The 24,945-nt window shown below is 41.4% G+C and overlaps 1 protein-coding gene across 3 annotated transcripts in view; it reads left to right on the top strand.

Annotated features, from left to right (window-relative positions):
- Positions 1–24,945, top strand: part of PARD3B (par-3 family cell polarity regulator beta) — a 774,037-nt gene that overhangs the window by 361,150 nt on the left and 387,942 nt on the right. For all 3 annotated transcript variants that reach the window (XM_075608550.1, XM_075608549.1, XM_075608551.1), the window contains exon 15: positions 1,159–1,268. In XM_075608550.1, coding sequence (XP_075464665.1) covers positions 1,159–1,268 — 110 coding nt within the window. The remainder of the gene's footprint in view (positions 1–1,158; positions 1,269–24,945) is intronic.

Here is a 24,945-nt window from a genome sequence, read left to right as displayed (position 1 = left end):
TATTAGCTGTTTAGCTGTATTTAGCCTACACTGTATGTTTGCTATCTATTTTCAGGGGTGTCTGATTTGACCAGTTATAGGGGAAGGGAGGCTTAGGGAAGTACCTCTGGGACCTTTTGGACCAGGGGGAATGGGCCAGATGAAGAGGTAGTCCCTCGAAACGTCGCCCCCCTAGCATACTTTCCGTTCTCCGTTTTTTGTGTATATTCCTTGTGTTGCATGTTTTTTCCCCTTTTCCTCCCCCCCCCCCCCCCCCACCCCTCACTTTGTGACATGTCCATTTGTGATACTGGTTTTTGCAAACACATTTGATTTATTTCTAATTCGTTTTATTATTAAATGTTTATTCTGCATTACAACTGTTTTCATCATTTAGCTATTAGACAGAGAGTGCTGGTACTTACGTAGATTTGTTAGTTCATGTGATACATGTATCATAGTACCACCAATCCAGACACCCCTGATGAAGTCAGAACCTTGTCTGACGAAACACGCAGGGTTCATGTCTTTACTCTAAGTACCTATCAGCTGTTCCAGTGGACTTTACAGGTCACCTGCACGCTTCTTTTTGTTTTTACGTTTTGTGGATTAGGTTATCCCCATTAGAGCTGCATTTTTTCCTTTAGTCAATGCATTTTTAGTTTTTATTGATATTTATCTATTTGCGTTCATTATTATCATCCATATCGTATATATGTATATTTTTTTCACTACTCCATTTCTGAGCGCTGTTTTACTTTTTTCTCGTAAATGTATTATTGTAATGCCTACCAATGTTTTTTTTTTTTTTTTTTTTTTTTAAACTAATCCTGGATACTTTTATCATTTTCTCAATTCATAGATTCATATTGATCTACAGTGCATCAGGATACTCACAAACATAATACTATTGGAGAATTTTACAAACTGGTAGTATTTGACGGAGGGTAAAGGAAAGGCAGTTTGTAAATAAATGTGTGGGGTTTTTTTTTAGACTAGTTTCAAGTCCTGTACTTTTAATTTGTGAACATACATGGCTATCTAAACAACGTCAAAATAATGAGTGGCCTGCGTCTTTTTTTCTGATGCCACAAAGGTAGAAAAAATTTCTAGGGTGTTTGACCGGTCTTACTGCGTTTGTATTGGTGCCTGAAAGTTTCATGTGTCTTCTTTCCACAGCTCCAGAGTAGAATACTCAGTCGGTGATCAGCACATGGACAAAAGATCTTTAACACAAGCCCAGCAGCTTGATTCCGTTAACCTTAAAGCCTCGAAGAGCATGGATCTTGGTAAGCTCCATTTTATATTATTGGGCTAATGGAGTGCTGTTGAAAGGAGCTTAGATGGTTTATCTCGATGACCACATTCCATTTCTACAACATCCTTCATTCGTTTGGAAAACTTAATTTTAAATCCTGTGCAGTCACTACTATATTGAAACAGTTTGTTGAGACTTGAGGATGTTATATGTATATTTATTAGTGTAGGTCTTGAGAAAAAAATGACTGCTTCCTCTAAATGTCTCGTGCCTCTATGGTAGGCTACTGCAGGGGTGCGCAAACTTTTCCCTGTGCGCACCCCTGCCTGCTCTTCTGTGCGTCTCGCACCCCCTGCATCAAATGACGCGCGGGGTCATGTGACGTCATGTTGCCGTGGCAACGTGACGTCACATGACCCTCGTGGTTACCAGGACGACGCGTCACTGGAAGGGAAGGTAAGTGTTATAGAGGCCTCGCGCGGTCCCCCGGCATTTAATTTAAATGCCTGGGGGGAGAGCGCGGGACCTCTATAACTGCAGCACCCCCCCAGAAAATCTACCCCTCCCCCCTGGGAGGCGTGCCCCCGCTGGTCTACTGTATGTGTTGACAACTTCAATGGACAGGCTTGTGTTATGTACCTTTTGGGCGTTAATCCCATTATTAATGAATATTGACAGTTTTCCAGGTCACCTCAGACCTCCCCTTCACTGACTGAGAAGAAAATGTATAAACATTTTTTTAGAAGATTTTGTTAAAGATCCATAATTTTTTACTTAGTCCTGATCACCGAACTCTGGGATATTCTTTTTTATTTTTTTAAGTCTTCGGTAACAAAATTAATATAATACTTAATTTGTTTGTGCTTTTCACAGGCTTTATGGTGTAAATTTACAAAACGGTTAGATTTATCTTAAATTTAAAAAAAACATTAAAACTCTATTATATGTTTTTAAATGGGATTGAAAACCTTTATGTTACACAGCTGCCTGAAGAGTTGGAGAACATTTTGGGCAATTACACTTTCAGTTGGAGTGGTATAGTGCCCTTTTCAGGGGAAAATGGCCATTTCTATTTGAAGCGAAATAAGACTTTAGTTTTATATGGGTATACAGCATTTTCATGTCTCCCTTTTTCTACCCACCATTTCCACAAAACACATGGAACATTTTAACAACCACAGTTTCCTCTTAATGATAATAAGTGTTATTTGTTCTGTGGTAATTTGTAAGGCTCCATTTGTAGAAGGGGTCATCAGAATGGAAGTATAATTAAGCTCCAGGTTCTGTTTGTACAAAAGCGGGTTGTTATTGAAGCAAACCATCTCTAGAAAATGCAGACAACGAGCGCTAATGTTTTCTTTCTCCCACAGTAATATAGCATCATAAAGTTATGCACTGGCTAGGTGAGCCGGAGTTATTGTTTTCCATTGGCTTGTTGTGTGTATGAAAAATGTGCTTGTGTGTATGTTTATCTCTTTTCCATGAACACGATAACCCATTACTACACACACACAACACACACCTCACACATGTATGTGTATATATGTGTATGTGCAGGACTCGACAAACTAGGGCAAAACCCATTCGCCCCCCCCCCCCCCCCAAAAGTAACTCGCTCCCCCTCCCCAAAAGTAACTCCCTCACGACTCTTACCTCCGGCGGCGTGGTGCGGCGATCTCTGTCTTCTCCCCGGCAAATTGTAATGTTTCTCCTGCAGGCCCTGAAAAAATGGCTGCGCGGCATCAAATGACGCTGCATTGCCATGGCAACGGGGACACCATGGTCACGTAGTTTGACACCAAATCAAAAGGACTTAATGCGGATATGGGGTTTCTCACACGCTATCACAATGGTTTGTAATTATCCTGCCTGCCTATGCCAAAGTTCTTATCCACACCTTTCCCCACCAGCCCCCCCCCCCACACAGCATCCCTTTCCCCCTCCATGCTGTTACTTGTCACCGTTTTATTTCCCCACAAATGTCTACAGACATCCATTTCTCACCCACCCTCATCTAAATCTGCTTTTTCTTTTATTTATTTTTTCCTACCTTCTAACCCTGTTTTAGCATTGATTCCTCTGTAAACTAGTATTGCTGACCGGACGAAGAGAGCAGGACTCTCGAACGCTTGTCCTACTGTATAACAGAAATTGTTAGTCTAACTAATACTAAAGAACTTATATATACACACACACTCTTGGACAGGAATATTCCATGACAGTTGAGCAATGCTATACTGTAGTTATACTCATCCATAAGAAAGGAGACAAAGAAGACCTCAATAACTACAGACTTATCAGTCAACTTTCAATAAGGTACTTATTTTTTACGAAGATACTCGCTAATCAGCTACAGCAGGATCCTGGACTTTGTACAACCTGGAGAACAAGCAGGTTTTTGCTGTGGATACAACATATATAACCCTGCTCACTTAATGTAACCATGTATTTGTCATCATAACTCTGTGCCCAGGACCTACTTGAAAACGAGAAGTAACTATTGCTTCCTGGTAAAACATTTTATAAATAAATAAATAAACATAATGGACTACATTAAAGTTGTGCAAGAAGTGATTTTCCTGAAGTAATGAAGACATTGAATTGTGAAGGTTGGCCTCCATATGAATTTCAGTAACACCAAAGTTAAAGAAATGTGTCAACTTTACAAGGATCGAATAATACATGGAATAGATTTAGAAGAAGTTGAAAACTACTGTATGTATAACGTGTTCAGCAAGTAACAATGGATGGTAACATTTCAAATGAAATCAATAGGAGAATGAATATGGGAGGAAGTGCATTTGGAAGAAACCACACAATTTTTTTTAAGGGAACCTTCCACTGTCCCCACGAGAGGAAAGTGTTCGACCAGAGTATTCCGTCTATGCTCATATACTGTATGGATATGAAACTTAAACACAAAGCTAATTCAGAAGCTTCAGACAATTCACCTTTAACCTTTAAAACTCATATCACAATCAACATCCCAATAGCCTGCTATTGTCCCACACCCACAGTCACTCCTACCAACCATTGTGGCCAAGCACTGCCATCTACAGCACTTATTCCCTTACCTGCTGTCTCTGCACGTCTCCCATTATACCACTTAGATTGTAAGCTCTTCAGGGCAGGTATTTCCTTTTCTACTGTCTGATGTTGCTGCACATTGTATTATTATAATTCCCTGTACTATATATATATGTGAAGCGCTGAGTACACTTTTGGCGCTATATAAATAAAGATATACATACATACAAAAATATAATTCAAAGAAGTATGAGAGATGTAGGCAAAAACAGGAAAAATAATTAATCGGTTTGAAAGCAAACAAAAGTCTGCGACATCATCACATGGGTGAAGAAAGTAAAATGGCAGTGGGCCGGACATATCTCAAGAAGAAATCACTATTGTTATACGAAGATGGTACACAACTGGATTCCAAGGGCTACCAAAAGACCAAGACGACGACCAACCGTAAAATGAAATTTTGTTGGAGGAACATGGGGAAGAGACTTGCCGAGGCCTTCACTCAGCAGTGGATCAACTCTATGATCAAGGTCTATGTATGAGAAAGAAAGAGGGGCCTCGCTCAAAACCTACAAATGTAGTGATACTGTGTGCTGCCTGGGAAAATACTATACAAAGAAAGTACAGAGTACCTAAGAAAAGGTTCCCTTCATGGTGCACCAGATTATGGAGAATTAAGTTACAAATATTTTTTCATTTCAAAAAAGGTTATAAAATAAATTGCAGCCTAATACATATACACTAATATCTACACTAACAAAGTAATACAAATTAATTAAATCTATGTGAACAAATAGGTGAACGTATCGACCTATCTGATCTGAGTTCATAAGTGTAGAGTTAATAAGAACAGGAGGGGTCACCACACTAGAGTATGGAGCACAAGCCCATTGCGGGCTAGGAATAAGTGTTATCCACCTATCCCTTCACCAGTCATACATAGATTGAGGCCACTTTTGGCCGTCAGATATGTCAAATATAAATGTGTGCAGCTCTTACAGTATATTGAGATCCGTATCAGACTGTATAGGAACTCAATTGATGTGATTGGAGCAGTTATAACTGTCTCTGGTGATCCTCTCTTGTTTAACAAAAAAGCGTCTATTCAGAGTACCACATTAAAGGTACAGCAAACGGCTACACATATCTTGGTGTAGTAAGTACCTCCTACGTTTTTTAAATTAAAAAATATTTTTAACTTGATCGACAAGGTCTGAAGATCTATACAGAACCATGTATTCCATGTGTTTTTTTGGTTGATTCTTGCATGTGCTATGACCTAAACTAATAACCAATAGAAAAATCAGCCCCGTTAGCACCTTGTTTGTTATGAGATTACAGGGAAGTGGAGGCAAGTGTTACAGTATGGTGCCTTTTTATGGTGCTCCGATTTGTGTGGCGATGTACCTGGAATTGTATACATATACAGCTCAACCCCGTTATAGCGCGATCCGCTATAACACGGATTGCTTATAACGCGGTTTGAGCGTGGAACCCGAATTAAAAAAAAAAAAATTATAATAATTTTTTACTGCACACTGCACACTGCACACATTCACAGCACATTGCATACACTCAGCACACTGCACACACTCAGCACACTGCATACATAAACAGCACACTCACAGCACACTGCACACACATAGCACACTGCACACACTCACAGCACACTGCATACACCCACAGCACACTGCACACACTCACAGCACACTGCATACACTCACAGCACACTGCATACACTCACAGCACACTGCACACACTCACAGCACACTGCACACACTCACAGCACACTGCATACACTCACAGCACACTGCACACACTCACAGCACACTGCACACACACACACTGACACACACACAGTGCACAGCACACTGCATACACTCATAGCACACACTCACAGCACACTGCATACACTCACAGCACATTGCACACACTCACAGCACACACTCACAGCGCACTGCATACACTCAAAGCACACTGCATACACTCACAGCACGCTGCATACACTCACAGCACGCTGTATACACTCACAGCACACTGCATACACTCACAGCACGCTGCATACACTCACAGCACGCTGCATACACTCACAGCACGCTGCATACACTCACAGCACACTGCACACTCACAGCACATTGTATACACTCACAGCACATTGCATACACTCACGGCACACTGCACACACACTCACAGCACACTGCACACACACTGACACACACACAGCACACTGCATACACTCATAGCACACACTCACAGCACACTGCATACACTCACAGCACACTGCACACACTCACAGCACACTGAACACACTCAGCACACACTCACAGCACACTGCATACACTCACAGCACACTGCATACACTCACAGCACACTGCCTACACTCACAGCACACTGCCTACACTCACAGCACACTGCATACACTCACAGCACACTGCACACACTCACAGCACACTGACACACTCACAGCACACTGACACACACACACACACACACACACACACACACACACACACACACACACACACACTCAGTCAAATACACACACAGACACACTGTCTCTTTAAGGGAGCTTGCTCTCGCAAGACGGAAGCAGAGACAGGGAGAAGAGCTGCAAGATGCCGGGTAAGTGCTGTGTGCTTTTGCCGCTGCCCTACCGGGTCTGGCAACGCTGGGAGAGTTCTCAGCTTTCCCCCTCCGGCGGACATGGTACCACCACAAAAAAAAAAACATTTCGGCGGCCATTTTTTTTCCGCGACCCCGTATATAACGCGGTGGTCGCGGGTGGCCCCCGAGGACCGCGCTATAACGGGGTTAAGCTGTACTAATTCCAGTTGTACTGTAAGCTGTACCGTGTTCATTTTTCTGTGAGGTCACTTTGAACATTACAAAGTATTTTACTAAACTTGGATGTTTTTCTTGCATCTGACCTGAATGATTCATTTTTGCTGGCATTTAATAGCAATGTTTTAGTTTGACTCACCCAGCATTTAACTGTAATCCGTGATAGCTGACATAGAAAATCATAGAATAGAATATTTAACACTCTAATTGGATTCCTTAAACAAACCTAACCACGCTTAAAGAAAATATTTGACTTTTTGTTTCATTAGAAATGAGGCCTCTTAATGGTGGTTTGTCAATCAAGGGTTTCCTCTACTTTTATCCAAACCTGTCCTTATCAGAATGCCAACAAAGCTAAGAGGGAGCAGAAGAGGTAATAGGGAGTGGTGAGGGAGGGAGAGGGGGAAGTTGCCTGTGGAAACTCTTGTTGAACAAATCAGGATATCAGAGAAAAAGGAGCAGCCAGAGGAAATCAAACCCTTCCGAAGACTCCACTCACTATCTTTATAAATTAATTAAAAATGAATTAAGATTACAGATTGGTCTAATGTAATAACATTTACATCAATCACACAGATTTAACACCTCGGAGGAACTGCCCATTTTATATGCCATTGAAACCAGCTACATTTCCCCCACCTTATTTAAAAAAAAAAGTTTCTTATTTTTATATGTAAAGCATGTGACCATGTCTAATTCTACATCCTTACTTAAACTGGCAATCGTTTGGTACTCTGTTATAAATCTTTAAAAATCCTGATTGTGGGCCTAACATAATGGCCGCCTTTCAATCAATTTTTCAGTCAGTTTAACTCAGCAGCTACAATGTATCCGGATATTACTAAGGTAATATTATCTGTTGAGTGTGACCCCTAGGCAGTGTGCTTGGGCTACTGGGTTAATAATAGTACTTCCAAACAGTAATGTGGAAGGAGGTTGTAGGGCCAGGTTTGGGAGGAAGTATGAGGAGCTCCGTTTTTGCCATGTTAAGTTTAAGTCGGCGGAGGGTCATCCAGTATGATAGCAGAGAGACATTCAGAAACTTTGGCCTGTACAGCAGGTGTAAGGTCGGGGTTGAAAAGTAAATTTGTGTGTTGTCAGCATAGAGGTGATATTTAAACCCAAGAGAAGTGATTAGGTCACCTAGAGAAAGTTTGTACAGAGAAAAGAGAAGGGGTCCCCACAGAGAGATCGATAGAGGAAGAGGAGGTGTAGAAGAGACACTGAAAGTACGATGGGAGATGTAAGAGGAGATCCAGGATAGAGCTTTGTTACGAATTCCAAGAGTATTTAGAATGTAAAGGAGAAGAGGGTGGTCCACGGTGTCAAATGCTGCAGAGAGGTCGAGTAATATGAGCAGAGTGTAATGACCTCTGTCTTTGGCAGCATGGAAGTCATTAGTTAGTTTAGTGAGGGTTGTTTCAGTGGAGTGAGCAGTGCGGAAGCCAGATTGAAGAGTGTCAAGGAGAGAATGGGTGTTGAGAAAGTGGAGCAAGCGAGAGAATACAAGACGTTCAAGGAGTTTGGAGGCAAAAGGCAGGAGGGAGACAGGTCGATAGTTAGAAAGATTGGTGGGGTCAAGCTTGCTGTTTTTGAGTAATGGTATGTATAACTGTTGCATGCTTGAAGGAGGAGTGAAATGTACCAGAGTAGAAGGAGGAGTTAAAAATGTGTGTGAGCGTAAGGGTTATAGTAGGACCAAGAGGTTTTAGGAGATGGAAGGGAATGGGGTCAAGATGGCAAGTGATAGAGGGAGAAGAGGAGACCAGTAGTGACACATCTTCCTCTGAGACAGCAGAAAAAGAGTCAAGGAAGGCAGGAGGAGAGTTAGGAAGCATTTGGGATGGGAAGAGGAAACAGAGGGGATGTTCTGACGTCCGAATCAAAGCTACATTTTTGTGTTGTTCTTTTTGTACAGTATGGTACAGATACCAATATTAGAGCAAAGGAGTTCTGATCATTGGTAGAAGGACATTAAACAAATTATGGGAAGAGTATAATTCTGCTAAAGAATAAGAGTTGATTGCAACTCTTTTTTTCATAAGGTTTGTGATTAACAGGGAGGGGATAGAATAGTTTGTTTTTAAGAATACATAATAATTTTACTTGAAAAGTAAAACTAGATCTGTAAGAAAAAAATAAATGAACAATCTTTGGGAAACCCTATTGTACCTTGTGCCTGATCTCCTCCCCCCCCCTCCTGCTTGTGCCCCCCCCCCCTCCCTTACCTGGTCACCGGCGTTTCTGACGTCACAACGTCATGGGTCAGGTAAGGGAGTTACATAGGCCTTGCGCGATTCCCCGGCATTTAATTTAAATGCTTTGGGGAAGAGCGTGGGGCTTCTGTAAGCGCCACCCCTCCACCCCCCTGGAAATTTGACGCCCCCCAGTTTGTGCCCTCCCATCCTTAGATAACATCATAACTTCGATCACTGCTTACTGTTAGCTGAAATTATTTGTGTAGGTTGATGCACTTCCTTAATTGCTGCTCATTGAATATTTATCTCCCTTTATACAAAGTGCCAGTATCCAAGGTGTACTTTGTTGCTCTGGCGGTGTTAACTTGTGTGGCTAATTTCGTTTAAACCTTTAATAGCCGTTGGGGTCTGCTACATATTGCTGTGTAATGCTTTGCCAGGCACCTCCAGCAAGGAAGTGGTGAAGTTGCTATCCATCCCGCTGTTGCTTCAATGTCTGATGTTTCAGTACCAGCTGAGCTCTCTGCAGGACCACAGCTTTAATTTTCAATCTGCTACCGGGCGCCAGAGAGAAGCGGAAAACCCCCTCTGTTTCCAAAGGTTCTTAGTGAGAAGAAAGTGGCTTAAAATGCGTGTATACTTTCAGCAGCTGGAAATATTTAAAATGCTTTGTTCTGTTTCCACCAGCTCAAAACTGAAGCTGCCTTAAAATGTCAGTAGCGAAGGAGAGAACAGGACGCGCAGAACTGATTTCACCTCACATAGCGTATACAGCTTCCTGCAGCACATTTAACCTATCTACCTACCTTCAGTATTAACAGTTTTAAAGTCTCAATCCAAGCAATATCCTACATGTTTTTTTTATTTTAATAAATCAGTTCTGTAGTATTATATCACACTACCTTTTTTTTATTGTAAAATTCAATTTTTAATGCCATTTTAATTCGTTTTAATACCTTGAGAATCCTTTGATTTATATAGCAGGTTTTAGCCCACCTCCCCAGCAGTGCAAGATCTTTGTAATATTTTCCTGTTTGTGATCATTTGATGCCATTATTCCCAGCAGTTTGAGCTGTAGAATAGATAATATTACCTTAGTAATGTAAGAATACATTGTAGCTAGTGAGTTACGCTAACTGAAGGATTCATTTGAAACTGAAAGGCCGCCATTTAGTGAACCCAGGGAAGCAGGATTTTGATCCTTCACGGGAGAACCTATCGACCGGCCGCTTAGATAATTAGTTTTCAATAAAGATAATCAAATCCTGCATATAGTAAAACATATTTGTTTATAGTAAGATTAGCTTTGTTTAAAGTAGCCATTGATATTTAGGGCTTTTTTGGCCAGTCACATGGGACTGCACCTTTTAAGGTGTCTAAAGGAAGTGTGTTGTTTATTTGCTTGAAGCAGTAGGTCGTTTGAAAACTAGCATGGAAGCACATCAAGAGAATGGAATCTGAAGCAATGGGCGACTCCTCGAACACAGACGGTGACCAAACAGCTCATTTAAAAAGTTAAAACAATATCCTGGGTGCTTCAGTAAATTCAACAGCAGATTTGTTGTTTTTTTAAAAGTAGGTGACTGCACATGAACAAATGAACTATGTTCATTATGTAACGGGTTTCCCCCCCCCCCCCCAATCGCAGATTATACTGTGGGTGCGGAGAAACATATAGTGTTACCAGGTGGGTGGTGCGTTACCTGTTGGCTCAAAGGAGGGCTGAGCTTCCGCCACGGGGAACCTGGGGCAATTATAATACTATGGGTAACCACTTACTCGATGCAGCGCCTCCACCTGCGATGGCTCCCTCCATAGGGGGAGTGGTTCCTCGCAGGACACATACAGATAACCAATACACAGTGAGGTATAATAACTAGTGACTTTACTAACATGCAAGACAACATATCACGGCAATACCATAACAACCGGTGTCCCTCTCTAGAGGAGACACTTACTGCGTCGTGCAGGACGCTTCCCCAACACCAAGTGATCCCACCCAGTATCCATAGAAACTCCACCCAATGTCCCGCACTCTTGAAGAGAGAGGCAATGGGTGACTGCGCAGTCACTATTAAACTAAGGGCCCGTTGGTGCACTTGTTGATTTAATAGTACCTGCCCGAGCACTCCCGTGCTCGGATCTCCAACTGGCTTCACAAAGGATCAGTCGTGTGATGATTCCGTCTGATCCCAAACTGGAGATAGTCTACGGGGCCCCGACTTAAGCCCGAACTTCTTTACTGGAACTGCAGCGTCCGCTGTGTCCCTAAATGGTTCCCTCTGAACTACAGTGATCTGCTCTGTACTATAGGCCGTCCCTACAGCACAGCAACCTTGATGGCTTAGGGGGAAACTCCTGGGGCCTACAGGGGTTAATAACCTGCCCCACTCCCCTAACTCTTCCCAGTCCTGACTATTACTTAACTGGTCCCAGCGCCTGCAACAATAAGCTGTGTCCTACTGGATGCGTGCAGCCAACGTGCTGCGCAACACTGTGCCTGCCTGTCAGACCTCACGGCACTGACAGCCGTGACCCTGACAAGACAGCACACTAACACTATGGGCAGCGTCCCTATCTTGGGCCGTCCCTAGTCAATTACCCACTAATCTGGTGGGGAGTTGGGGCCTACCTGGGGTGTGGGTACCTATCTGGGTGCAGGAGCTGCACTCACTCCCCGCACCCTTCCTTCCCTCACAGCTCCCTGGCTCCAACTAACTAACGTGGTGCAAGCGCGCGAAATGTATCCTCTCTGCAGGGACATCTTAAGCCCTATTGGCTCCCTGGCATCACGTGGGGCGCGCAGAGGCTCATGGGACTCGTAGTCCCTGCTCAGAGCCTTCCCTGATAGCCTAGGGCTTCGCGGGCTTTCTATCCACTGCCCTGCGCAAGCTATCTGGGGCTGCCGTGACTCTCTCACTACCTTCCCTACTCTCGCGCGACTCATCCCTGCCTCTGAGGTACTTCCTGCGCTTGCGCGACCACTGCGCATGCGCGAGCTAAGGGGCAATGGTGGCGCCCTCGCAGCCCGGCGCCGGGATCCCTTTGACGCACGTGCGGCCTTGGCAACCGGCCGCACGCATCCCTGGCAACCCCCGAGCCGGGACCTGACCGCCCTTACCTCTGCGGTCGCCGGGTGGAGCCGCCGTAGGACTCGGCGGCACCCGCGATCGCCAACCAGGTGAGGGAGGTACTGACAGGCTGGGGAGACCTGGCTACACTTAACAATAACATGGGACTAGCATAGTAATCTAGTAATACATACAGTACAGTATATGACTGGCTCAGTGCTGAGGCAGAAGTGTAACTTATGACTACTGTCACTACAAAAAAACTGTCTCTGTAGACCAGGAGTGGCCAACTCCAGTCTTCAAGGGCCAACCAACCGGTCAGGTTTTAAGGATAGCCCTAAATCAACACAGGTGGCTTAGTCAAAGACTCAGCCATCTGTGCTGAAGCAGGGATATCCTGAAACCCTGAGCTGTTGCGGGGGTCTTGAGTACTGGAGTTGAGGATCCCTGGACTACAGCATGGTAGATGAGTTAAAGCTTTTCCGATACAAGTTGTTCACTTGACTGGAAACTACAATCTATACCTTTTAACTGAGCAGGGCCAAATAAATCCTGTTGTTTTCTATGGGCCTTTTTAAAGGGGCAGTCCCTGCCAAGACCAAAGTAAATTTATGGCAGTGGCTTGTTTTTTTTTTTGTAAGTTAAATGTAGGTGATGGAAACAATTTTTAACATAAAGTCTTTAAACATATGTCTCCAAAGTAACCAGATGTTTTGGAGCGCTCTTTACCTAACTTATTTTCTGGTAATACTGTTTGTAAGATCCTATATACAGAATGTAGTTTTCGCTTGTGGGGTTTTGCTAATACTGTAATAACAAGTAAAGATAAATGGGATAGAACAGTAATTAGATAGCATTTTTTTCATACAAATCAGGAAGGTGGACAGAAATAAAAATAAAGGGGGAGGTGGAGGGGAAGGGGTACATAATGTTAATGTCAGAGACACAACAGTATGTCATATGGTTAAACCACATTTTTATTCAATACAGGCCTGACTGGCTTCGTGGAGACACTCTACTCTCACACAGATACCCAACAAGCTCAGAGAAACCCCTACCATTACCACATAATATATATATATGTATATGTGTCAAAATGAGTGCTAGTGAGCGTGGCTAAATGTATACAACAAAAAAGACACCCTCCTCTAACTAAAACCCATTTCTAGCTCTAGCCGGGTGACCCCCCGGTTTCATTATGACACAAGACTAATTTATTAAATGACTACCTTTGTAGAGTACGAGTTGGATTTGTCAGCCCTGCGGCTTCTATCCTTACGGGAGTCTTGGCCTATTCTATCCCTTGTATCGGTACAGTATGTTTGGAGGAGAGCTCCAATTATCTCTACTAAATTCATCAGTGAAATTAGTGGTCATCAGGGATATCGGGAGGGTCTGGAAAAGATATAGTAGGCGTGTGTAGAACGTTCATTTTGCTCGTCTGAATTCTACCGACCCACGATATCTTAAATTTAGACCAGGTGTTTAGGTCTCTGCTTATTGTTTGTATTAGTTGTGGATAGTTTGCCTTGTATAATAACTCGTAGGAATTTGTAATATTTACCTCCAAGTATTTGATACTACGAGGTCTCCATTTATAGTCGAAATTGAGTTTAATGGATTTAACCGTGTGGGGAGGGAGATTAACGTTGAGTGCCTCTGATTTATTATTTAATGTCCTGCTTATTTTTATTTATTTTTATTTTCCCCCGTACTTTTTTTTTTTTTTGCAAAATCAAGAGAACCAGTAACAGAACACCAGTAAAAGTGTCAAATCATACAGTATTAACAGTGCATATAATAGATACTGTAATCTACCTTTCACCAGTTAACTGTATGTTTTGGATAGAGACTATAACAAGGTAACGATCCTAATCAGTGGAGCACAGACTTTTCACCACAGACTTTTCCATTGAAATGTGATATACAGTACCTGTTTTTAAAGCAATTTTTCACCAAGTTGGCTTGGCATTTTTTTAAGCTCTAACGTGAGTTGATGATTATTTTTATTAAGTGTGATTGGTGTTTAACAAGGCCCTCTTTGCTGTTAGCTGAAACGGGCATGTTGGTGCAATTATTTCATCCTATTATACATAGTTCTGCCAGATTTCATTGCAAAGCTATATGTGTGAGCTGCTGTTGTAATTAATTAAGTGATTAAACTATAAAATATTGACTGTCCCTAATACGTTGGAATATTGTGTGTATGTGCGTTGGGCACCAAAAGTGAAGCGGTTTGAGTCCCATTGGAAGAAAAAGCACTACTGTATATAAAATAAAGTTATCATCATCATCTCCAGCCCTTGTCGATCCACTGCTGGATGAAGGCCTCCCCAATGATTTTCAAGATATTGCGGTTGCAGCATTTCTTCTCAACATTGCTCCAACACATTTTCTGATTTCATCCTCCCATCTTACTTTTGGTTGTCATCTTTGTATTTAATATCATGGAATCCAGTTGAGTACCATGCTTTTCCAATGATTGTCATTTCTTCTTGCGATATGTCCGGCCCACTGCGATTTTAATTTCTTCACCCTTGTGATGATGTCACAGACTTTTTGTTTGGTCTAAAACTCATTCATTCTTTTTCCTGTCTCCTCGGGTAATACCCATCATATATCCCTCCATGCTTCTTTGCGTCGTCTGAAGCTTCTGAATTATCTTCGCATTTGGTGTCCAATTTTCACATCCATACGTGAGCACGGGCAGAATACACTGCTCGAAAACTTTCTTCTTGAGGCACAATGGAAGGTTTACGTGAAATATTGTATTGTCTTGTTCCAAATTCGCCCAATCCCATCATTCTCCTATTTTTTTTCATTCAAAACGTTCCCATACATTGTTATTTTCCTGCCAAGGTAGACATAGTCTTCGACTTCTTCTAGTTCTATTCATTTGACTCAAATATTCACCCTTGATTTTGATTCCCTTTTCTTCCCAATCTAATGTCTTGAACTCTTTGCTTTGGTAACGTGGTGTCTCTCTGCCACACACCATTGCTGATCCTCATCTTGTTTGTATCTTCATGTAATCTAATGGTTGATGTGACATTCTTGTAAATGTTTTTTCTGATATCAATGTACTGTACGCTTCTAAAACATTTTGTCTTCTTAGTGCATCTACAGTAGGACTGCTGAGGTGCAGACAGAATCAAATGCTTTTTCGTAATCTACAAATCCTAAACCGAGAAGTTGATCATATTCATTACTTTGGGAAATCACTTCTTGCGCGACTTTAATGTGGTCCATTGTGTTGTATCCACTGTGAAATCCCGCTTGTTCTCTAGGCTGGGCAAAGTGCAGGGTCTGAAATATAGGAGATGGGGATAACCTTGCTCAACCAAATAGAAAAATGAATGGAGGGTGCTGCCTAGGATGGGTTTATTCCATAACCAAATGTTAGTGCACGCACAGAAGGAGAAAAATCCTTGTAATGGAGCACACCTCAATGATAAATTAAAAAGTATATAAAAAATAACCTTTATTGCATTTTTTTTTTTTTTTTAAAGGGACATCAATTGCTAATTCCTTATTGGAGATCCAAAAGGTAGAAGATGAATAGCAATACTGCCACACAAAACTATAAACAGCTGACACCCAAGTGAAACATAAATGGATTAAAAAGCCACTGCTGCCATTGAAAAAGTTTGTTTAAGGGTATGACATCCCTGATAGTCGCTGTTAGTAGAATATAATAGAGTATGGAACCAGATGATATTTGTATATATACCGCCTCTTCGTATTATACTGCAGTATTATGTGGTAGATATAAATAAGTACATGGGTGGAGATAATGGTATGTGTATATCTCCCTTAATGTCTGTACCCAAATTATATAAATATAAAGTAAATTCTAGGCAGATGAAATTGCTGCGAGGAGAGGAGGCACAGCTTCATATGAGGTAGTAGCATCAGAAGGAGTATGTCACCGTGATTTCAATCGTTTTTCCAGGGGATATTGCTAGTAGGTGATGACCGCTGTGCATATGTACCATAGCAATTAATAATATATACCTCACCCGAGACCCCGATTGCGGACAAATTCTGAAGAACCTCTGCCTCGCAGCAGACTCGTGGCGCCACGCTACAACCCGACATACGTTTCGCTAACTACACTTTGGCTTCTGCCGGGGTGGTGTCGGTTCACAGCAGCTTCTTTTGAGCAGAGCGGTTACCATTGTACCCCTGTTTGTTGCAGAAAGTAAGGTTTGTTTTCGTAGTCTCATTATTTGTATCCATTGTAATGGGAGTGACAGTTGTGTTGTTACTGTGTTAACTTTGTTTCGATCTCAAAACAGAGATGCTGTTCACTCAGTAGTTTTTGTAACCTATGGATGGAGATCAAACGGGTAAGAAATAATAAATAAATAGTTAAAAGGTGAAGATTAACACCACGGACATTTAGGGATTTCTTTTTCTTTTTTTTTAATAAAACAGAAAACGGGTAAGCAGGAGAAAGGTGATCTAATTTTGCATAGTCATGTGATTCATCTAATCAGATATATAGTGGGGCAGATAGGAGTTTTATTTATCTTAGATGGCATGTATGTCCAGTCTTTTATTCTTTAGTCTCCTAATGTCATGTTTTGGTGCAGACATGTTGGACTTGGAACAAAAAGTGGTGACATCAATTCTCCATATAGTCATATTGATTCTAATTACCTGGTACAGCACAAATTCCGCGCTCGAGCTGCCCTAATCTTGTAATCCCAAAAATAATCCTTTTGCAGCTGGGTGTGTAGAAGCTTCTCCCCAAATGCTCCTAAAACGGGGCCTCCCAACAGGGGGACCCAAGTGAAACAAAACAGAAACATGCACTCAGCATTAATAAACACTCTAGAATGATCAAAATCAAAACTATCAATAGGTGTACTGGTAATTTATTAATAAAAAAGGTCTGAACTCAGGCCACAATTTAAAAACACACGCGCGGTTCCAAAACCGCTTGGCTAACACAGTAAATACAATTGTAAACACATAAAAAAATATATACATCTCTATAAAATTAACAGAAATTAGTAATACCAACAGACTTAACAGTCTCCCAAGACCGTCAGACTTATGAGTGCACCTTATAATAAAATGCCCCCGCTGCACGGAAGAGTAAGCTGAAATTGGAAGGCAGTACTGACCCAGAGAGAGTAAGATGGAATCGCTGGCAGGCGCACTAAAGTCCGGACCGCGCCAGCCACGGAGATGGAATCACAGCAAACACTTCCTGGAACACACCGCCCCAGCCAGTCAGAAAGCGCCTTGAGTGGCTCCACGTGACCTCAATGCGTTTCGCAACAACGTGCTTCAAAGGATGCCCTAGATTGATTAGGGGCTTAGACTAACGTTACTTGCTCACCACCCAAATGACCCACCAGGGACAGATATCTTCCGTCTTTATCGGAAAGGACGAGATCTGAGTGAAAGGTTAGATTATTATTTATTAGAATGGCTACCCCTATTTTTTTTTTTTTTAACGCCAGCTGAGGAAATAAATACTTGGGAGTATTAGTTTATGAAGGTATGAGGGGGGTGATCTTTTGCAGAAATGTGTTTCCTGTAGGAAATGGATATCTGCTGCTTTTTTATAGTTGGAAATGGGTAAATGGGGTTTATTGGGGCTATTGAACCCGTTTATATTATGGGATATTATTTTAAGAGCAGACATATTGATGTGGGAATAAACTGTGACAGATACCAGATGGTGGAATAGATTGCTGGATTTTAGGTGACAGCAGGAGTAATAGATTTGTTACATTTGATCCACAGGATAAGGGGATAAAATAAATGGCAAAGGAACAAAACACAATTGAAAAAGCCACATCCGCCAGCCGGCGCCACATAAAAGAACTTGTTTCTCCTAGGAGAGTCGAGTGTAAGGTTGTCATGTCAACACTTGGGGTTTACATGAAACCATAGGGTAGATGAACATTGGGGTGCATGACACTGCTGTACCCTGAACACCCCTAAACAAAATCGGGAAGCACGCATTTTTTTTGGGTGGGGTTTATAAACCAGCTTTATATCACTTAACACACAACTATACTATAAAATCTGTAACCTTGGTTGGGGCCAACCTTGCCTCCTGTATGGGTGATCAGAGGAACATGGAGTCGGCCACCGCTACCAATCTCCATGTGATCCGCTTGTCATGGCTTATGGGTAAATGATTAACATAAAGCAGTCAGCTGCTAATGGATCATCTCCATTTGTATCAGGGAGCCCCCTCCTGTCCCCAATGCAATCTGTCAGCACTCCTAGATGGGAAGAATCCGCCTGTTTATTAAAATGGTATCCGGGCATTGGATGTCTATTTATGTGTGAAATGTATAAGGCAGATATATATGCGCACGTCTTTGGAACTGGCTAGGATCTTACTTTTTACTTTTTAGTTTTCATTGTAATTCACATAACCTGCGTTAGAGCATATATATATATATACATTTTCTATGTCCATGGGTGTGGGTCTCCCATGGGCGTGTCAAGGGTGGGATCAGGACAGGTAATAACAGATTTTTTTTATTATTGTGCTGTTTTGGAGATGGATAAATGTTATTGATGTGGCTTACTATTAGGCTTTTTAGTTATTTTATTGTTGGGGTGTTAAGGTGCTTGTGTATATATTTTATTTTTGTTTCTTTTTGGCCTTCATGCTTTTTGATTAGGTTGCTCATTGACTGCTATAGTGGCTTATGCCCATATTATATGGGTATGATATACCACTGTACCAATCAGTGGGTACAGGGTGGGTATAGTGGGCCTGGGTGGGTGGTTAGGTCTTCCTGGTGGGTATTGGGAGAGGGTGGGTTAACCCCTTAATTACTATAACGGTCAATAACCGCTAAGGTGGTTAAGGGGATAGAGGCCATTAGATTGTATTTTTTATTGTATTGTTTCTTGCAACGGAGGACATGGACGGTGATGAGGATGAAGACACCCTTCATGCTGGCAGGGGTGAGTGCAAGTTTTATTTACTTTATGCTGCTGGTTGATGTTTTATTTTAAATGGGCAAATGCAGTATTATCCATATGTGCATAATAGTAATTTTGCCCATTACTGTACTGTATGCATTGAGGGGGGGGGGGAGAGGGGAGGAGGGGGGGTGTATTTATATCCATGTATTGCACTTTTTAGTTTTTTGGAACATGATTGGTAACGCAGGCCAGCGGGGACACCCAGACGCCCACGGTGACCACCTGGAGACCCGCGGGGACCAACCGAGGACCCCTGCCTGCCTCTGGTATCAATCCTGTGCATAAAAAAATTAAAATGCTTTTATGTGGGGTACAGGGGATCGGTGGGTTGTGTATTGGTGGTTAGTACATATTGTAATGTTTATTGGGGGAAGAGGGGGTGAGAGAAAGGCCAAGTACCCCCTTCACTCACCCCCTCTGCCCTCAATAAACCTGCATTTGTTCCTTAACCCCTTCATTGCCTTAGCAGTTAGCCGCTAAGGTAATGAAGTTGCCTGTGAATGCATTTTTATTGCATCGGATTCAAGCCGGGGGTCTCCAGTGCTGATATTAATGTGTATCAGCTCCGGAGACTCCTGACATCAATCCGAGGCTGGAATTTTTTATTTATTTTTTCCTAAGTCCTCTCTCGGCACGTCTCATCAGGTTCTCACCACCCTCACGGCAACTTTTCCTGGTGGGAGGATTTTGAGAGGAAATCGCCATGCTAGAGCCACGATAGGCCTAGATAACCTACTCGAGCCTACTAGAATTGCACGAATGTGAAAACCTGGCGATAAGTGGCTTCTCGCTGCTCGATTGGCGATTTTTATTTTCTCTCGTCAAGAAAATATGCCGAAAAGTACTTTTATCGGCAATTTATCGGGGATTACTGAATAGCAATAGGCCTTTTTGGCGAAAAGGCCTCGATAAGTGGCTTATCGGGGCTTATAGCATAGGCCCCTTAGTGTCATTAGAAAAGATGGAGACTTTGCTCTCTATGCCAACCTCAAGGTCATTAATAAACAAGTTAAAAGGACATGTATGTATGTACAGCTGTTGCAAGGCTTATTACACCCGCTCATTACGCTGAATATCTGATTTTCCATAGGATTCATAGGCAATGATTACGCAGAATATCAGAGAATATCTCGTCATAACACGCCAGTAGGTGCTGTAACCTCTGCTACAGTAAATCTGTGTGTGTTTGTGTGTGTGTGTATATATATATATATATATGTATATGTATATGTATATGTATATGTATATGTATATGTATATGTATATGTATATGTATATGTATATATATATATATATATATATATATATATATATATATATATATATATATATATATATATATATATATATATATATATATATATGTATATAATCACCACATTTATTAAGGTTATGGTGGGTAAAAAAAAGTGACTAAAACCCTCCACAGTAAAGCATAAAGTAACTGTAAATATTCCTGTATATTCATTTGCATGTCTTAGACAGGTCTTCAACCCTGTCTTTCACCATTATCACCCAGCACACAGCACTTCCACTTCAGCAAGGAATTCTGGGAAATGACATGCAAATGAGCACACAGTGCCACCTTTTATCTATATATATCTGAGTTGTGTGTGTGTGTGTGTGTATACAGGTAGTGGTGTATTTGTAGGGAAAAGATGACATAAGCACAAGAAATAATTGTAATTTATATGTGGCGTTCTTTTGTTAATCACTAAAAAACAAACTACCATAACCCCAATAAAGGTGACCCTGAGTTACCCCACAAATATCCTTGCTGGACATGAGTATACATTATAGTGTATTTATTTAACCATGTCTACATGTGTAATTCTTTACACGAGTGTGTCATGCATTGTGCAGCATATGCAGGACATGTCGTTGCCTTTTGCAGAGCACTTCAAAAAGATTCTTTAGAAATCCAATTTTAAAAGAATTCCTTTTATTCAGCGCTGACCATTGTTCTGCTTATTGATTGAGGTGATGGTACTTTTTTCAACTGACTTGATTTTTTTTATGTATTGACTTCAATTTATCTTTGTGCATGTTATCTGCAGTTCTGATTTTTCTTTTAATCTTTCTTTATCGCCATGCTGCCTGTAAATGTATTGTGTCTGTCCATCAGTCATTCCATGTAAAGAACTCTCTCATATAATCTTTTGCTCCAATGCATCAAATTCTGGACTTTGAAAAGAAGCTTTGACTGATAAAGTAGCAATCCGTCCCATTTTTCATATCTATTTTATTCACCGAATTCAAACCCTGGGGGTCCTGCACAGCAGAACCTGCTATGGTTCCCGATATACTTTCTGTTGTGGTTGCCGATGTTCTGCATGGATGTTCAAAGATGGCTGCCTCAAGTCATCCAATAGGAAGCCGCAACGGTATCACCGCAATGACATTGTGTCTTACTATTGGGCCCCCAATCCCAAGGCTGATTTGGCAGCCATTTTGGTTTCCTGAAGAAGAAAAGAAAAAAAACACTGGCATCTAAAATAAGTGGGGAAAAAACAAAAACCGGAGCACGGCAGCAAAAAGGTGCAGGGCTACGATTTGAAGACTAGATAAAAATAGCTTTAATATGAAAGTGACAACATGGCACAGGCAGAGTAAGAATACTCTAACGCGTTTCACGCTAACTACAGCGCACTCTGACTGTGCCATGTTGTCACTTTCATATTAAAGCTATTTTTATATAGTCTTCAAATTGTAGCCCCGCACCTTTTTTGCTGCTGTGCTCTGTTTTTCTTACTGGATTCTCTGCATATCTACACAACGTGAGGCACGCCAATCAAGAAGGAACAGCGATGGACTGTGAGTACTATCTCCTCACCCCATGTTGGTTATCAAGGGAGAATGTTATTACTGATACTGCCGTGGTGTTTAAGCTCTAGGGAGGCAGTCCAATAGGAAGAGAACCAGAGTGGGCTAGTATATTAGCGGTCATCTCTATTATCAACCAGAACATTTATTCACACACCTCCCCTGATTGTGAGCACCACACCTGCTTCAAACATCATTTTATTCACTCCATGCTGCGTTGACAGTTCCCTCTTCAAGCAAGCTTATAAAGAGATATTATTCATGTCTGCACATCGGTCTCCGCACTGACGGTTGCATGTAACAAAGTCCTGGTAGCACCGATTTATGGGACTTGGTTCTGTTGTTGTCGACATCTGAAATAATAAGTACCTCTTGAACCGGATGTCTTCGGAGCTAAAAAAAAAAAAAAAATCTAGCCCCTCCTAACTAACTTAAACAAATAAAGTATTTATAAATATGTATAGGTGTTCAATTTCAGTAAGAAATGCCATTATAGCCCAAATGTAATCCCTTAAACATGTCAGTGGCATTTGTTTACTTTGATCCTACTGTAGTAGCGAGTGCCCCTATAAAACCCTTGGTTTTTCTTACTACCCACACTTGAGAGAATGCATGTGATTATTTAATCATTATCTAAAGACTCCAGAATGTGTTAAACAAGGTTGTGGATACATAATAATATTGTTCTGTAGTATACAGGTAACTTCCAGCAATAGATGCAGAAAGAAAATTGGTCGGAAAAAAAAAACATATCTTCTACTTCAATAATTTCATAATATATATATATTATAATCGATATAGATAATACACACACACAATTTAAGTTATGGTGGGTGAAAATGGCGACAAAAAACCTCCACCGTTAGCATATAGCCAATAAAGAATATCACATGTGAGCACATTCACATGTCTTAGACAGGGCTGCAAACCTGCCTTTCAACCATTATCACCTAGCATACAGTGCTTCCACTGCAGCAAGGGATTCTGGGAAATGACATGAAAATGGGCACACAAGGTGTTGCCTTTTGCCTGAAATCCATTTTTACATGGAACCCGTATACGCTTATGCTCGCAGCATTACACAGCTTTCAGCACAGCCTGGGTTTTGATGCATAGCCAGTAAACCTACTCACAGACAGCTGTTTCGACCTTTTGGGTCTCATCAGTGTGAGGCTGGTTGTACTGGCTTTGCAATTTTAAGGCTCGGTAGGTTTCACCACCACAAAAGTTGACATTGAGGGCTCATGTCCATGCCATTTCCCAGAATCCCTTGCAGTGGAAGCACTGTATGCTAGGTAATAATGGCGAAAAGCAGGGTTGCAGACCTGAATGTGCTCACAAGTGCTATTTTTATTTGAGATATATATACTGTGCGTATATATACGAAAAAGTCGCCCGTCAGGTGACGAAACGCGTCACGACGACGCCGCGCACGCGCAGGAGCCCATACCAAGCGCGGGAATACCATCGGTGGCCATTGGAAGCGAGAGCTGGAATCTGGACAATATACAGATAGCGAACGGAGCCCTGTACACCTGGTTCCTGGTGATCGTGTGTGGCAGTCCTGAAGGAGTCCACAGAGACGTGTTCCAGTATCCAGAACCGGATGGTGGTGATAAATTCACAAACTGCTTTTTATATGTTTTAATCTTGTGAGTGCGATTCCTACCCCCCTGACCTCCACCCCCTTCCCCCATTTTTAATAAATTTGATGCAGTATTATGCTATGGGGCGTGCGCTCTCTCTCTTTTTCTGTTTTTAGATATCTGTGGAGTTAGTTTACCCCGTGTGAGAGCAGCCCAAGACCCCTTTATCTACATTGAATACCTATCATTATGGACTAATTATTGAAGGACTGGTTGGACTTTTTATATATATTTTTTCTGTTTCTTTTTTCAGCACGTTTATGCACTGTTATTATATTGATATTGGTTGTGTTTTAATAGAATTTAATAGGTTACACTATTTAAAGATATACAGTATACACTTTTTATAATTCATACACTCTACACGAATCATCTTTTGATGTAACTATAGTTTTATTATTTCATTATTTATCACAGTACTGTTTTTTGGCGCTACAATTTTTTGTTTATATATATATATATATATATATATATATATGCAAATATAGCTGTATGCTCATCTGCATGTCTTAGGCAGGTCTGCAACCCCACCTTTCCCCATTATCACCCAGCATACAGCACTTCCACTGCAGCAAGGGATTCTGGGAAATGACATGCAAATGAGCACACAGTGTCACTTTTTGCCTCAATAACCATTTTTAACATGGTTCCCTATAGGCTTAAGCTTGCTGCATGGTCACAGCTTTGAGCACAGCCAGGGTTAAGGTGCATACCCAGAAAACCACCCACAGACAGCTGTTTCGACCTTGATGGGTCTCATCAGTGTGGGGTTGATTTTCATTTCCCAGAATCCCTTGCTGCAGTGGAAGTGCTGTATGCTGGGTGATAATGGGGAAAGGTGGGGTTGCAGACCTGCCTAAGACATGCAGATGAGCATACAGCTATATTTGCATATTTGCTTTCCTGTGGAGGGTTTTTGTCACTTTTTTTACTCACCATAACTTAACTCAGTATTATATATATATATATATATATATATATATATATATATATATATATATATATATATATATATATATAATGCGGTGGCATTTTGATTACAGTATGTTTCAGCAATATTATTTTTATTTTGTTGAAAACGCTGCTACATTTTATTCAATAGGAATGTGTTTCAAAGCCAGAAATACTTTATAGCA

The sequence above is a fragment of the Ascaphus truei genome, chromosome 7 (genome assembly GCF_040206685.1).
Source record: "Ascaphus truei isolate aAscTru1 chromosome 7, aAscTru1.hap1, whole genome shotgun sequence".
Taxonomy (NCBI): domain Eukaryota; kingdom Metazoa; phylum Chordata; class Amphibia; order Anura; family Ascaphidae; genus Ascaphus; species Ascaphus truei.
The sequence above is the reverse complement of the archived record's forward strand: the minus strand, read 5'-3'. Positions and strand labels throughout refer to the sequence as shown.